Below are 17,045 nucleotides of genomic sequence, written 5' to 3' on the forward strand. Positions count from 1 at the left end.
GCAAACTGGAGGAACAATGCCTCATCTCACCCCACGCGCCTGGCTCCCCCTCCATGTGTTCCCTGTTCCAGGTTATTCTTTGACATACTGTTCACCTTTGTTCTGCCATTAACACATTCTGATCTTTCAATGTGCACCATCAGCAACCTTCTCAATCATTATCTCCGCCACTTACATTCCCTTTGTCTTTCTGCCCATGACATATTTGTCAATCTCTCCCTATTGCTGGCTCTCTATCCAGTCCCACTGCTCCATGCACTCTCTCACACAACTGTAGAAATCTCAGACCTGCTGAGATTGTCCCGTATTTTCTGTTATTGTTGTAGGAGGCCTTGGAGGGAATTGAAAAGAAGGTGAGAATTTTAAAATCGAGGCGTTGCTTCACCGGGAACCATTGTAGGTGGGCGAGCATAGAGAGGTCGGTGAATGGGGCTTCGGTGCAAGAACATGGTCAGCAGAGTTTGGAATGACCTCAAGTTTGACTTTATTGGGAATGACCACATTGACACGTAGCCTTCACTCCAGGTTTGAAAAGAAAATCGAAAACAATTATACAATAACAGCTTCCAGTTTTCCATACTTACTGTGGCATGATGCTTTCCGTAGTACATGGATCTTAATATCAGGCTTCTTCAGTATCAACAGCCCCTCTGGAATACAATAAAATCAGGTTATCACTTTATAGAATTATTTGCTGCTCCCACATGATTGAACATGGATTGTCAAAAGGATTGAAAGTGAAAAATCTGTTTTATCAGAGGTAGTTTGGCCTTGGAAAATAGTTCTCACTTTCAGTTAATCTATATCTTGTCAATTTTGATGATGGACACAAAAGCTTGGTCAAATAATATTGCATCTTTCTATTTTCTGCAATACTTAAAAAAGATTTTCTGTATGGCTAAGCTGGGCACTTTGTTTTGCAAGGTCAAAAACAATTCTGTATTTCACCATCTCGGGCTTTTGCTGATCCTGTAATTCCTGAGAGAGTGGGTGAATGACGAAGCATTTGCCTGTAAGAGGTAATGTTGCCTCCAGTTCTATTCATTTCCCCTTGGAGGTTACTGAGCAGAATCCAGGCCTATCCCCATTGATGCAGCTAAAATTGGAATTCAGCTGCGTGGCTTGGGGAAGGAGGAATCTAACCTGCATTTCTTCAGTCCATGATAACACAGGTTCGATACTCCAAGGTGCTGCCTCCGTGAGCCACAATGTATCAAAAGACAACACATCCAGTAACAAGCTTGATAATGATCACTTACGAAATTGTTTAGCTTTGCTTGCTAACGTTTTACTATTGTAAATCCAACATTAGCTGTACAATTAAAACGGCAAATGTTCCCAATGGTACTGCCACTTTCAGTGCTGTTCTATGTACTGCACCATGTTAATACAAGACAGAGAGCTTGCCTTTTACTGTTGCTCCTCCTCTATGTTATTCAGTGGTTGGCCAAGATATGTGTCTCCAACCACTCCTCTCCCCGTTGTAGCAGTGGAGTTTAAATATCACTTCAGGCTGGATTTGAATTTCCAGATCTATATTTGAGAGAGTATTCTGTTGTTATCAGGATGTCTAATAAATCATTTTGAAACAGTATATAGCCAGTGAAGTGTAAAATTTGAATCTTTAGGCAATTATTGCTTCATACAAATACTTAATAAAAATAGCCTTCATTGTATGTAGCAGATAGCTATTTTCTAAAATCGTTTTCATACCGTATTTCAAAGTTTTCTTTACCTACAATATTACAAAGCACAGAATGTAAATCATTCTACTTGCGTCACACGTGCTGTATGCTAGTGCTAGCCTTCAGTAAATGTGATCATAACTCCTCTGAAAAGGACAGAATTTGACCCTATGTATACGGGAGCACAGCATTTGTAACTTGATGCCAGTTTAATTCAATGGGATTTCTGGATGTGTTGAGCAAACAGCAAAATAGAAATCAAAACAAAAATGTTAGTTCATTTTAGCAAAAGGATAAAAATTGTGCTGAAAAATTCCAAACTCACTAAAACTGGGTAATTTCTGATATTTTATCAGTTGCTTCCCATTTTAAATTATAGGCAAAACAGTTTTATGTTAAATTGAATGAATTGTACATCTGGTAATTGGTTGTTTTGTGTTTTATTTACATATTGTTGCATCCATCAGGTTAATTATCAACAATATATGTGTATAAGTGAGTCACAGCTACCATTAACCTTTTCTAATGTTTCATGGACCTTAGAGTTCACTTTGCTAAACTGGGATTAGTCATACTCCAGAGTACTACATGTCATTTGTATGTTGTAACATATAAACCTGCGCGTCTGTGAAACAATATCCAATGGGCTTTTTTTTTGGCTTGTTATTTATTACTCATAGTGCAACGACAGCAAATGATTAGCAGATCATGCACGGTAATAATTTGGTCAGTAGCCTGCACAAGTTTAGAAGCTTTCCATTACTTGTTTGGGATTTTTGAGCAACATATTCTCCTGTGGGTTAGTTTCACTGGGGACTTCTGTAATTTCCCCTTGTGTTTCATAAAAATTAGCCTTTGCTTCTAAACAGAGAGCCCAGGCCTCTACTCTTGGCTTACTGAAACATATCAGATACCATTGCATAATCCCCATATCGCCGTAAGAGTGAACACTCTCTTAAACCACGGTTCAGGTTAATAACCAGCAGACAAATCTATTATCCTTAACCAAGTAAATTAATAGCATTCCTTCCTGGTAGAATATTGGCAAAAGTTGAAACAATAAAAACAATTTCCCATTGTGAAATCATCTTGACACCCATGCTTTTGTTATGGGTCCTGGTTTACAGAACCCCAAAGTGTTTCATGGAGTTCAACTGACCCACAACTTTTAATAGATTGTGGTGTGGGAAGCACACAGCGTGCTCTCCAGGTGTGATACAGCAGAAATGGACAAATGGTTTTTAAACAAAACAATGTTTATTCTATGAACTCAAGTTAACCTTTTAAAAACAAACATTGAATATCTTAACACCCATTACTTCAAAGATAACCCCAAAAGACTACAACACTAATAATCCTTCAAACTGTTCCTTCAAACATCCAAAAGACTTCACACCTTCAAAAATAGACATGAGGTTACATTCAATATATTTATAGTATTTGGATTTACAGACATCAACAGAGCAGCTCTGTGTCTTCCTGCAGCACTCAGCAAAACACACAGACATTCCCAGCTTTCTCCTCAAAACTGAAACCAAAAGCAGAAGTGAGCTCAGCTCCCTCCACCCTCTGACATCACTTCAATAATATGATCAACTCCATTTCTTAAAGGTACATTGCTTAAACATCCATTTCTTAACGGTACTCTCACATAACACCTCCCCCCAAGAAAAAAAAACCCATCAACTTCCAGATGGTTTCATTTTTCACCTTTGCACCATCAATTAAGAAATGCACACAGTAAAAACACTTTACCAGTTCAAAAAAAAAACACACGTAAACAGGTATAATAATATAGTCCATTTTTTTTCTTTTTTCGTTCTTCTTCCTCCAACCGAAATACTTCCCGATTGACAGTCTCTTTGAACAAGAAAGTCTCTGCACGATCCATCCATTCCTCTACGCCTCCGCATTTCTCTTTAAAGTTAGATACTTCAGTTCAATCTGATCACAGAGTCCCTTGCAATTCTCCAATACAGGAGTATCAGTTACCACAGTTTTCAGGCAGTCAAATGCATGTTGAATCTCCGCTATCCATTGAAATTTTCGATGTTTCTTAAGCAAGTCCATCAGTGGAGCAATCACGCTACAAAACGTTTGCACAAATGTTCGATCAAATCCACTCATGCCAAGAAATCACATTATTTCCTGTCGTCTTGAGGGTATCGAAAACTCCTCAAGGAAAGTAACTTGGGCTTTTCCAAATTCACTTTTGGCTAGGTTTATCACCAAACCCGCCTCCTGAAGTCAATCGAATAACTCCATAAGATATTTTAAATGTTCTTTCCATGTTTGGCTGAAAACTACCAGATCGCCGATGTATATACCATCTGGAGTCACAGAAACTGAAATCTCCTTCGCCCTTTCGGATGAAGGTACCTGCTAGTAACCTTTAAGTAAATCCAATTTGGAAATAAAAGCGGATTGTCCCACTTTCTCAATGCAATCCTCCAAACATGGGATAGGCTAAGAGTCCGTTCTTGTAACTGCATTCACCTTTCTATAGTCCACACACAACCATTGGGTACCGTCTGGTTTAGGTACCATCACTATGGGTGAGCTCCATTGGCTGCAACCTACTTCAATTATGCCATTTTTAAGCATACTCTCAATCTCTTTGTTAACCTGTGCCAATTTTAAAGGGTTAAGTCTATATGGATGTTGTTTTATTGAAACAGCATTTCCCACATCTACATCATGTATAGCCAATTTAGTACTTCCCAATTTATCTCTACAAACTTGCCCATGTGATATCAATAACTCTTTCAGGTCAGTTTGTTTTTACTCTGGAAGATAACTCAACAATTTATCCCAATTTTTAAGAACATCCCCATTTTCCAATTTAATTTGAGGTCTGTCAAATTCACAGTCATCTGGATTTGATTCGTCACTTTGAGTTAGAATCATTAAAACCTCCTTTTTCTCTCCTTCCCTTTCAAAGTACCTTTTAAGCATATTCACATGACACACTCGGTGAGTCTTCCTTCTATCTGGTGTTTTTAACCACATAATTCACCTCACTTAATTTCCTTGCAATCTGATACGGTCCACAAAACCTAGCTTTTAAAGGTTCACCTACCACTGGCAAAACTACGAACTTTGGAGTTCTTGGCCACTACCCGTTTCATCACGTTTTGTGCAACTTTCAAATGTTGTCTAGCCAATTCACCTGCTCTATTTAATCGTTCCCTAAAATTTGCCACGTAATCCAATAGTGTAATTTCCGATTTCTCACCCACCAATTTTTCGTTAATCAATTTAAGTGGTCCTCTTACCTCATGACCAAAAATTAGTTCAAAAGGACTAAATTTGGTTGACTCATTGGGTGCATCCCTAATTGCAAACAGTACGAATGGAGTCCTTTATTCCAATCCTCTGGATAATCTTGACAATAAGCCCTCAACATTGTCTTTAATGTCTGATGCCACTTTCTAATGCTCCCTGCGATTCTGGATGGTACGCAGTTGATTTAAATTGTTTTATTCCTAAACTATCCATAACTTCTTTGAATAACCTTGAAGTAAAATTTGATCCTTGATCCGATTGAATTTCTGTGGGTCGTCCATATCTAGTAAAGAATTTAAGAAACTCCTCCACAATCTATTTAGCTGTAATATTACGTACTGGAATGGCCTCTGGAAACCTAGTAGACACATCCATTATCGTCAAAAGATATTGACTCCCACTTTTTGTTTTAGGAAGCGGCCCTGCACAATCAATTAGGACTCTTGTAAAAGGTTCCTCAAATGCTGGAATGGGTATTAAGGGTGCTGGTTTTATCACTGCTTGAGGTTTCCCTATCACTTAAAATGTGTGACATGATTGACAAAATGTAACTACATCTTTATGTAGTCCAGGCCAATAAAAATGTTTTTGGATTTTAGCTTGAGTTTTCCTTATCCCCAAATGACCTCCCACTGGTACCTCATGTGCCATTCGCAACACCTCCTTTCTATACCCTACCAGCAATACTACTTGATGAACTTCTGCCCACTTTTCATCTGCCTGCATATGTACAGGTCTCCATTTTCTCATCAAGACATCACTTTTACGGTAATAACACTCTGGTATACTCGCAGATTCCTCTTCCGTATATGCTTTCAGATATATCCGTTTTATTTCTACATCTTTCTGTTGTAACTCCGCCAATTTTCCCGAACTAAAAATATCCGCCTGATCCTCCACCTATTCTTGATCTTTTTCAACCATCTGATCAAAAATCGTTTCTGATAATTGCACTTCAACTTCATCTTCACTCTTTGATTTCTCCTCTTGTCTTAACCTGTGATTTTGCGACCTTGTTACTACACAATCCGGAAAAATCCCAGGATATGCGTCCTTCAATACTTCAGTTGTCTGATTTTCCACTGGCTTATCAAGCACAGTAGGCATCACTCCCACCTGCGATCCAGCTATATCATTACCCAAGATAAACTGTATTCCTAGACAAGATAGTTTCTCTATTACTCCTACTATCACTTCACCACTCTTCACTCTTCACCACTCCAACCTTACCTTATATAATGGAACGCTACTCCTCTCACCTTGAATTCCACATATTACCACCTTTTCTGGCAACATTCTTCCCAAATTACATAATTCCTCATCTCTTACCATTAAAGATTGACTAGCTCCTGTATCTCTTAAAATTGTGACTTCTTTACCTGCTCCTCCTGATACACATGAGTAAACTTTACCCACACAAGTAAATTCTTTAAAGAGGTCTGGCACCTTCTTATAAATCACCTCTTGATCAGGCTGTACAATCTTTTGCACCTCCTTCGCTTCACTTGGGCTTTCCTTTACCACTCTAACAAACCCCACTGTCTTATCCTGTTTTACCACATCAGCCTTCCCAGTGCTTTTCTTCAACTACCAACACTGTGACTTTACATGGCCTAGTTTATCACAGTGAAAACATTTGAAACTTTTCATTTCTTTTCCATCCTCCTGGATTTCTTTTTAAATCTTAGGTACACTTACCTTATTATCTCCCATCAGATCACCTTTACCTTCACCACTTGAGTATTTCTCATGTCCCCAGTTTCTATCCCTCACAGGCTGAAACTGATGTCGGAAACCAAGCTTTGATTTATGAACTAATTCATAATCACCTGCCATTTCTGCTGCTAATCTCACAGTTTTAACCCTCTGTTCTTCCACATGAGTTCTCACTACATCAGGAACTGAATTTTCAAACTCCTCAAAAATTATAATTTCTCTGAGAGCTTCATACGTTTGGTCTATTTTCAAAGCCCTTATCCACCTATCAAAATTACTCTGTTTGAGGCTTTCAAACTCCATGTATGTTTGACCAAATTATTTCCTTAAATTTCTACACCTTTGTCTGTACACTTCAGGCACTAGCTCATATGCACCCAAGATGGATTTTTTTCACCTCCTCATACGTTCCAGATACCTCCTCCGGTAGTGATGCAAAGACTTCACTAGCTCGACCTACCAGCTTTGTTTGAATCAGTAACACCCACATGTCCTGTGGCCATTTCATTTGTTTAGCTACCTTCTCAAATGAAATGAAAAAGGCTACTACTTCCTTCTCGTCAAACCTTGGCAATGCTTGGACATATTTAAATAGATTCCCACCACCCTTCTACTCTGACACTCTTTCTCACTATCCTCATCACTATCATCCAACTGTACGTTTCCTTTTACGTCTGCCAATTTTAACTGACTGTCATGTTTCATGTCCATTTTCTGAAGTTCAAACTCTCTCTCTTTATCTTTTTCCCTGATCTGTATCGCCCTTTCATTTTTGTTTTGTTCTGCTAGGGCAATTCTTTCTTTTCTCATTTCTTCTCTCTCCTTTTCTTTTTCCTCTCTCTCTCTTTCTTTTTCCTCTCTCGCTCTTTCGTATTCAAGCTGCTTTAATTCTTTCTTATGTTCCATTTGTTTAATTTGCAACTGAATTTTTGCCATTTCCAATGAATCAAACGGTATCTCAGGCAACTTTAAATGCTTAACCACCGCCATAATTACCTCATCTTTTCGCATTTGTCAGGTAATGTTAACTGCAATGTTTTTGCCAAATCTAACAGCCTGCTTTTAGTCTCTGTCTGTAAGGTACTGCATGTGACCGTCTCCACCCCCAAAATCTTCTGAGCCTCTGAAAAAGCCCTTATCCACAACACACTCCCCACTTAAACTAAAATACCACACCTGAAAAGCAACAACAATATGCTCACCCATCTCTGTCTTTAAGTTCACTAAGCTAATCCAATAGATAGACTTTTATCGCCCTCGGGCCCCCAATTTTTATGGGTCCGGGTTTACAGAACCCCAAAGTGTTTCATGGAGTTCAACCGACCCAACTTTTAATAGATTGTGGTGTGGGGAGCACACGGTGTACTCTCCAGGTGTGATACAACAATTATGGACAAATGGTTTTTAAAACAAAACAATGTTTATTCTATGAACTCAAGTTAACCTTTTAAAAACAAACATTGAATATCTTAACACCCATTACTTCAAAGATAACCCCAAAAGACTAACACTAAATAATCCTTCAAACTGTTCCTTTAAACATCCAAAAGACTTCACACCTTCAAAAACAGACATGAGGTTACATTCAATATGTTTATAGTCTTTGGATTTGCAGACATCAACAGAGCAGCTCTGTGTCTTCCTGCAGCTCTCAGCAAAACACACAGACACTCCCAGCTTTCTCCTCAAAAGTGAAATCAAAAGCAGAAGTGAGCTCAGCTCCCCCACCCTCTGACATAACTTCAGTAATATGATCAGCTCCATTTCCTAAAGGTACATTGCTTAAACATCCATTTCTTAAAGGTACTCTCACATGCCACTTTGTATGTACAGCTAACAGAGACTGGGCCTCTGTTAGCTTTAGACAAATTGCTCTCTGGGAGAAAATCAGCTGAGGAAATATCATTCAAAACTATTCACAGTTATAAGGCAGGAATTTAAAAAAAAATATGTATCTCTCAATAGATTGATAGCCATTTCTAATACTGAATCAACAAATGCTTCTGTGCCAATGGGTTGGAATTGTAAAGCATGGCTACTTAAACATTTCAAATATGACCAAACCATCTAGTCAAAACAACTACTTGCAGCAGCAGAATTTGTGGATCTAGGTGTTGACATTTATTAGCCACAAAGGATTCATTCCTTCCGCTGTGTCTAGTTTTAACTATGAAGGTACCATTGTGAAAGAAACTAAACCAATGATATTGACCTTATAAACAAAAATACCTATTTTTGTCACACTGGCCAGAATTCTCTGGCCATTGGGATTTTCTTTTCCCGCTGGCAGCGCACCCCCACCCATGGGTTTCCCGGCGGAGTGAGGTGGCTTCAGTGGGAAATCCCCTTGACAAGCAGCGGGAGTGGTGTATTCCACCGCCAGTGAACAACGCACTTCCAAGAAACATGCGGCTAAGAGCACAAAGCTGATGTTTACAAGATACAGTTCAGCTCGTTAAATGTTTGGCAATCATTGAAAATCAGGCATTTTAACTCGAGCAAGACTGAAACTGAAAGAACTCATTTATCATTATTATTTCTGATAACTTTAGTTAGTGGCAATCCAGCCCTCTAGGCCCTTGTTCTATATTTATGCTTCAATCAATCATATTAAATTTAGGACCTTTAATAGGGTTAAAGTTTCTGATAATAAAATTATATCCAGGAAATATAATTCCAAAGCGTTTCTTGAAATCAAGATGAATTATGGTGTAATCCTAAACTGGATTGTGCAAGTTATAGAAAAAAGCTCTAGGATACTTTTTGATAAACAAGAGAACAGTTCCTCCAAACGCTTTCTTTGATATTTGGCTGTAACTTGTCTCTTGGTTTGCCAAGGAGTGAAACAGATATTTCTAACAGCTGCAACGGTCTCACGCATCGTTCTGTTGGATGTGAACCAGACAGAATGTTGACTGACCATTAACCACAATCTATAGTGCGACTGAAGGAACTGCAAGAGGTTTATTACTCTGTGATCCAGCTTTTTTTTTCTTTTCTCTCTCTACAGAAGGCAGGTTAATTTGCAACAAATAAATATCAAGAACATCCCCAAAAAATGACATCTTACTCATGTCATGCACAACTGTGTGTTTTATATAATATTTAATCCTTTATGGACTACTTCTCAATTTCAACACAGCTATAATTATCAAATGTCGCCTGTGGGATTGCTCTTGGTAAGTCAGATGGTGTTCAGCTTTATAGCAACAGAGATGTTAGATGACTATACAAAGTAATATTCTGTTGCTAAGGTGCAACTATTTCTCTGTCCCTGTAAGGTCAAAAAGTTCAATCGTAAATATCCCCAAGTTAGTTTCAGATTAATTGTTGGTGAGGGAAATTTATCTTTTGTCATGTTTTTAAACTTCCACCTCAGAAGAAAACCCCGAATTGCTTGCTTCTCCATTTTCTACTTACAGCACCAAGAACCCGATTGCCTGAAGTCTGATAAATGCATGTTTAACAGATATCTGCTGATCTCATGTGGTGATCACATGATAAATTGGAGGATATGATCACTTTCTTACCTGTCACTCGCTTCTTATGCTTCTGTCCTCTTGTTCAACCCACCTCTCTCATTTAACTCTCCATGTTGTTATTATTTTTGTCCTCTGCTGCTTGTCTCTTTGCAATTTTCTTGTTTCTTTCCTTTTTAGGTTGGAATTGGTTAGCTATAAAATGTAGCATGACAGGGAAAGGAGTCACCAACAGCTGCAAGCTTTTTAAGGGGAGGGTATTTTCGGAAAATGCAGCTCTCAGCAGTTCTCCTGCTATCTCCCTCATTAATCTGCTTCGCCCATCTCCTCACTACCATTGTTCCCACAATCCCTTCTGCTTCTTAACACGTAGGCACGGCCACACGTGGGCAGCATGGTAGCACAAGTGGCTAGCACTGTGGCTTCACAGCGCCAGGGTCCCAGGTTCGATTCCCCGCTGGGTCACTGTCTGTGCGGAGTCTGCACGCTCTCCCCATGACTGCGTGGGTTTCCTCTGGGTGCTCCGGTTTCCTCCCACAGTCCAAAGACGTGCAGGTTAGGTGGATTGGCCATGATATATTGCCCGTAGTGACCAAAAGAAAAAGGTTAGGAGGGGTTATTGGGTCATGGGGATATGGTGGGAGTGAGGGCTTAAGTGGGTCGGTGCAGACTCGATGGGCCAAATGACCTCCTTCTGCACTGTATGTCCTATGTAACATTCCCTGTGTTTTTCCCTTCTAACTACTACCTCCATACATATCTCCTGCCCTCACACTTGCTTTTGACCTACATTCATTGTGCCTGTAGCCCTCCATTCACTCCTCCATTGAACTCACTTTCCTCAAGGGCAGGTAGTGCAAAGCCACAACCCCTCCGCCTCCTCTCCTCCTATCCTCCCTTGCAAACAAGGTTGGTTTACTGTGAAAACATCAAACTAAAATGAGTAAAGGGGTAATGTCTGCTTGCTTGTCTATTTGTTTTTTACTCCGTCAGTCAACCCTACTTTTTTTCAACTTCTCTGTCTACCTGTCTTACTCCGAGGTGCTATAAATTAAAATATTTTGTTTTACAAGCCTACGCAATTAACATTGGCCAAAGGTCACTCTTAACAAAATATAGTATTAAACAAGAATTATTGGAGCTTGTAAAAAAGTTAAAGGTTCTGGGAACTTTAATCTTCATATAGACTGGGCCAATCAAATTGGTAAAGGTGGTCTGGAAGATGAGTTTGTTGAATACTTTTATGACAGTTTCCTCAAGAAAAATGTTGTAGAACCAATTAGGGAAAAAACTATTTAGGCCTAGTATTGTGCAATAAGGCAGGGTTAATTAGTATGTATGGTCAAAGATCCACTGGGAAATAGTGATCATAATACAATTGACTCCTACATTATGTTTGAAAGAGATATATTCAGAGCACAAACAAGAATCTTAACTTAAATAACGCTAATTATATAGGTGTGAGGGGAAAGCTGACTGAAGGTGATTGGGCAAATGGACTGAAAGTTATGACGGTAAATAAACAGTGGGAAACATTTAAAGAAACAATTCGAAATGTTCAACGAAAATACATTGAAAAACAAAAGCTCAGCGAGAAAGATCCATCCGTGGTTTACTAAGGAAAGTAAGGATAATATGAGATTAAAAGAAGAGGCGTATAATGTTGCAAAGGATTGTAGTAAGTCTAAGGATGAGGTGTATTTTATAAACCAGCAAAGGGCCACCAAAAAGTTGATAAAAAGGAGAAACAAATAAAATATGAGGTTAAACTAGCTAGGAATATCAAAGCAGATTCTTCCTCTGCTATGGCTGTGTTTGCATCACAGAGTAACATTTCAGCCAACATTTACGAATGTCATGAGCGTTAGCTGACCCAGACATGACCCATTATATGATATTGATAATAGCAGAAATTTCATAAATTAAGATGATCATTAGATGAGCCTGGAAGATGCCAAGTGATGGGGTTATGACAATTTCTTTGACAGCTTGTTCCACTGTGGGATTGTTCTTGGAAAGAAAGGTTGTTGATACACTGTCTGGGAATCAGATGGTCTTTGTCATTTGTGTGGGTGGCTAACTCGTGGTTTGTTATTGTCAGAAGGCACCAGGTATTTGTCTTTGATAATTCCCACCAGTTCATTCCATATTTTATAGTAGTTGGCCAGTCTACTTTTCTTCCTCCTTTGCTGTTTCCAAGGCTGGAATTCTCTGGCCGATCGCTGGTGGTGGGATTCTCAGCGCACACCCGCTCATGAGTTTCCCGGCCACATGCGGTGGCTTCAATGGGAATTCCCATTTACAGCGGCGGGAACGGAGAATCCCGCCACCAGTGAATGGTGCGCCACCTCCCACTGCCGAGAATCATGTGGCTGGGAGGCAGGAGAAACCCGTCCCAAAACCTTGAACAAAGGTGTGACACTGGTGTAGTTTCCATCTTTGGATCGCTTTATTCTTATTTATATCTCTATATAAGCTATATAAGTATCCCATCCACACCTTGCATACCCCAGGATTAGATAAACAAGGTTGTGATCTAACCAAAATAAAACAGAGTGCCATTCTGGGCGGGATTAGCGAGGTTGATCCCAGCGCTAAAAGCGCCGGGATCGGCCCCGCTACCTGTCGGCACTTTGTCTTGTTTTCATGCCCTGGTGTGGAGCGCCCTGCCGAGACTGCACTTAGCTGCATTTTCCTGCTCCTCAGTGCAGAAAGGGATCACGTCGCCATTTTAAAATCGTGCCCCGATCTCACAACCTCCTGATGCAACCCCGGACCCCCCCCAATGCCCCAATTCACCTGCCAGGTGTCCTCGGGTCCCTCCCACTCCACCACAAATGGGCAGGGTGCCCCCCCGGCCTGATCCTGGCACAGGCACAGTGCCAACTTGGCATCTTGGTACTTGTAGCCTGGCACCCTGGCAGTGCTCCTGCCAGGCTGACAGTGCACTAGCAGTGCTAGGTTGGACCCAGGTGGCACTGTCAGGGTGTAAGTCTGGCAGTGCCAAGGTACCCAGGTAGCACTAGCAGTGTCAGTGTGCCACCCTGTCTGGCAGCCGACTACCCGGGGCCCTCTGATCACCTGGGAGACCCCCCCAGGTGCAGTTCTGCCTGGCCCCCGTTTGTAGGGACTAGTACTGAATGGCACCCGGCTGGGTCCCCTCAGCAAGGCCGGTAGATGCCAGGTGGCCATTTGATCGGCGAAGCCAGAGGTAAGTTATCTTCTAACCTGACTTTGCTCCGTGAGACTAGATCTCGCCCATTGTTGGTGGGATCCAGTTAGAGCTGGTTAGATCTCACGAGGCATAGCGGCTGTCGGGAAGCCCGCCGAAGGCCTCCCCTGGGATCTGCCGGCTGCGTCGCGCCTCCATTGGGGTGTAACACGGCTGGTAGACTGCACCCCAAGTGTTTGGTAATCTGTAACTTTGATAGATTCTTGCCATAACCAAAGGTTCCTCCTCAGAATTTGTTTGCTTTGAACATTATTTGCTGAATGTGGAATCCCCACTGAGGTCCCCACTGGACCTGCCTTGTTTATAATTAATTGCTGGTGTTGAGTTTTCCCCGATGCCACACGGTAATCTACAAATTGTTGTTCCCTGTTTTTTAACTTGTTGGGAATGGCATTGTTTTCTATCAGGAAAAGTATGTGTTCCAACACACTTCTCTGACAAACTCTGGCGAGGCATCTTTAGAAAAGGATGATTCCCCACTCTTTCTTCTATTGGTTCAAAAGTGTCAAATCCAATTTAATAATGTCCTCCTAATTCCATAGTAGTGGCGTTTGAACAGGAGCATTTCATGAGGATCTTTGCCAAAGACTTTTGAGAAATACAGTATTACCAAATGAGTCGTTTAACCTTTCTTGAAACTTGAAGTTAGGTCAGCGACAGTCTATAAATGCTATGTTTCACTGGATGTTCATGATGGAAAGTTGACACGTCCCTGGGATCTGTTATTATGTTTCCCAGAGTGCTGAAAGAGCTTACTACAGAGATAGTGGATGCATTGATGATCATCTTCCAAAATTATATAGATTCTGGAATGGTTCCTGAAGGCTGATAGGTAATGCCACCCCAGATCTGTTAACCTTAAATCAGTGGGAGGGAAAATGTTGGAATCTATTACAACCATGATCTGATTGTGCTTAGTTGGCATGGATTTCCGAATGGGAAATCGTGGTTGACGAACGTTTTTGAAGATATTGCTAAACAAATTGATAAAGGAAAGTAGATAGATGTAGTATATTTGGACTTTTAAAAGGCTTTTGATAAAGTCCTCCATAGGCGATTAATTAGCAAAAAAAGTACATGTGCTTGGCGGCATCACACTGTCATGGATTGAGGATTGGCTAACAGGCAGAAAACAGGGAGTAGGAATAAACAGGTCATTTTCAAGTTGGCAGGTTGTGGCTAATGAGGTATGGCAAGGATCAGTACTTGGGGCTCAGCTGATCACAATATGTACCAATGATTTGGATGAGGGAGAGTTGTATGAACGTAGTGAGTGAGCAAGAACATGGCAGATGAATATAATGTGGAAAAATGTGAGGTAATCCACTTTGGTAGAAGGAACAGATCTGCAGAGTATTTCCTAACTGGCAAGAAATTAGGAAGTGTAGATGTACAAAGGGACTTGGGTGTCCTTGTCCATGAGTTCCTGAAGGCTAACATGCAGGTGCAACGAGCTATTAGGAAGACTAATGGAATTTTAGCCTTTATCGCAAGAGGGTTTTATTACAGGAGTAGTGAAGTCTTACTTCAATTGTATAGAAGCTTGGTTAGACCGCACCTTGAGTACTGGGTGCAGTTTTGGTCCCCTTACCTCAGAAAGGATATTATTGCCATAGAGGGAGTGCAACAAAGGTTCACCAGCCTTGTTCCGGGGATGGAGGAACTGTCTTGTGAAGAGGGATTGGGCAAACCGGGCCTGTATTCTCTCGAGATTTGAAGAATGAGAGGTGATCTCATTGAAATCGACAAAATACTTAAAGGAATGGACAGGGTAGATACAGGTAAGATGTTTCCCCTGGTTGGGGAGTCTAGAGTCTAGGGGGCAAAATTTCAAAATAAGAGGGATGCCTCTTAGGACCGAGATGAGGAGTAGTTTCTTTATTCAGAGGGTTGTGAATGTTTGGAATTCTCTCCCTCAGAGGGGTTTGAAAGCTTCATCATTGAGTATGTTTAAGGTAGAGTTAGATAGATTTCTGATTAACAATAACGTAAAGAGTTTTAGGTATAGTGGGTATAAAAGTCATTGAAGTGTGTGATCAGCTTGATCGCATTAAATGTTGGAACAGGCTCGACTGGCCGAATGGCCTACTCCTGTTGTGTTTCTATGAAAACGATGCTGACTATCTGCCAGAATATTGTGAGCTTCGAAGTGCTTCATGACAGGAGAAAGAACTCAAGACAGGATAATTCAAGCAATTTCAAAATGTCGCTTGTAGTTTTCTGGATGACATTTATCCCCTTTTAGAATATACCATAAATGTTAGCTTGTCTCAGTTGATCTGGTAAGTAGCTGGTATTGATTGATTCTGGAAAGGGATTAGTCAATATTGGAGCCAGTTCATAGTTGCAAACTTTAAGATTCAAGGAGGTAATTCATCTGGACTTAGAGCTTTAAAAAAAATTTAGAGTGCCCAATTCATTTTTTTCCAATTAAGGGGTAATTTAGTATGGCCAATCCACCTACCCTGCACATCTTTTGGGTTGTGGGGCAGGGAGAACGTGCAAACTCCACACGGAGAGCGATCCAGGGTGGGGATCGAACCTGGGACCTCAGCGCTGTGAAACAGTGCTAACCACTGCGCAACCGTGCTGTCCTTTGGACTCGGAGCTTTATTTAAATGTATTTCATGCAATAATTTTAAAATATCCTCTTTGCTTATGAGTTTTAGGATATCTGGTAAGGGTAAGTTGGATATGCGAGTTAAATCTTCCCTAGCAAATACACTGGAAAATTGACTGGTTTCTTTTCTCTGCTTTACCTTGTTTATTTTAACATTGTAAGAGCTTTTGCAAGTATATTAAAAGAAAGAGAGTAGCTAAAGTAGATGTTATTTCCTTAGAAGCAGAGGCAGGAGAAATTATTATGGGAAATGAAGAAATAGCAGAGACACTGAACAAATATTTTGTGTCTGTCTTCACAGTAGAAGACGCAAGTTACATACTAGATATAGGGAATAACATGTTGGCGGAATACAGATCTTTTATGTTGTTCCAGAGGAGAAGCAGAAACTAAAAGGAATTAGGAAACAGGTAATTAATATCAGCAGAGGGTAAGTTTTGGAGAAACTCAAGACTAAAATCTAACAAATCCCCAGGACGTGTTGGCCTACATCCTAAAGTTCTTAAAACACATTTGCAAAGATACTGGAACAGGTTCAGCAGGTTGGAAGTGAGCAAATGTAACACCGCTATTCAAGAAAGGAGGGAAAGAGAAAACAGGGAATGACAGGTCGGTGAGCCATTCCGAAACTAGGAAAGTGTGAAAATCTATTATTAAGGAAGTCTCCTACAAGAGAGGATCTAATCATCACCTCTTGACATTCAATGGCATTACCTTCGCTGAATCCCCCACAATCAACATCCTGGGGGTTACTATTGGTCAGAAACTGAACTGGACTAGCTACATAAATGCTGTGGCTACTAGGGCAGGTCAAAAGTTAGGAATCCTACGGCGAGTAAGTCACCTTCTGACCCCCCCAAAGCCTGTCCATCATCTACAAGGCACAAGTCAGGAGTGTAATGGAATACTGTCCACTTGCCTGGATGAGTGCAGCTCCAACAACACTCAAGAAGCTCAACACCATCCAGGACAAAGCAGCCCACTTGATTGCTCCCACTTCCACAAACGTCCAAACCCTTCACCACCGA

General features: G+C 40.6%; 1 protein-coding gene and 1 long non-coding RNA gene across 10 annotated transcripts in view; one reads left to right on the forward strand and one right to left on the reverse strand.

The window, feature by feature from the left end:
* The window catches only part of LOC140426973 (myotilin-like), a 467,248-nt gene that overhangs the window by 257,182 nt on the left and 193,021 nt on the right, over positions 1-17,045 (reverse strand). For 3 of the 9 annotated variants that reach the window (XM_072512319.1, XM_072512318.1, XM_072512310.1), the window contains exons 1-2: positions 1,260-1,413; positions 585-650 (exon numbers count right to left, since the gene is read on the reverse strand). In XM_072512319.1, the coding sequence (XP_072368420.1) occupies positions 585-611 (27 nt within the window). In that variant the 5' untranslated portion in view covers positions 612-650; positions 1,260-1,413. Of the gene's footprint in view, positions 1-584; positions 651-789; positions 879-1,259; positions 1,534-10,216; positions 10,361-17,045 lie in introns of those variants that run through there. The other 6 variants (XM_072512314.1, XM_072512312.1, XM_072512311.1 and 3 more) reach the window with 5 other exon arrangements.
* LOC140426974 (uncharacterized) overlaps positions 9,642-17,045 on the forward strand; it is a 166,704-nt gene continuing 159,300 nt past the window's right edge. Inside the window, exon 1 of the long non-coding RNA XR_011948355.1 lies at positions 9,642-9,865. This is a non-coding gene — a long non-coding RNA (uncharacterized lncRNA). The remainder of the gene's footprint in view (positions 9,866-17,045) is intronic.

This window comes from Scyliorhinus torazame, chromosome 7 (assembly GCF_047496885.1).
Source record: "Scyliorhinus torazame isolate Kashiwa2021f chromosome 7, sScyTor2.1, whole genome shotgun sequence".
NCBI lineage: Eukaryota > Metazoa > Chordata > Chondrichthyes > Carcharhiniformes > Scyliorhinidae > Scyliorhinus > Scyliorhinus torazame.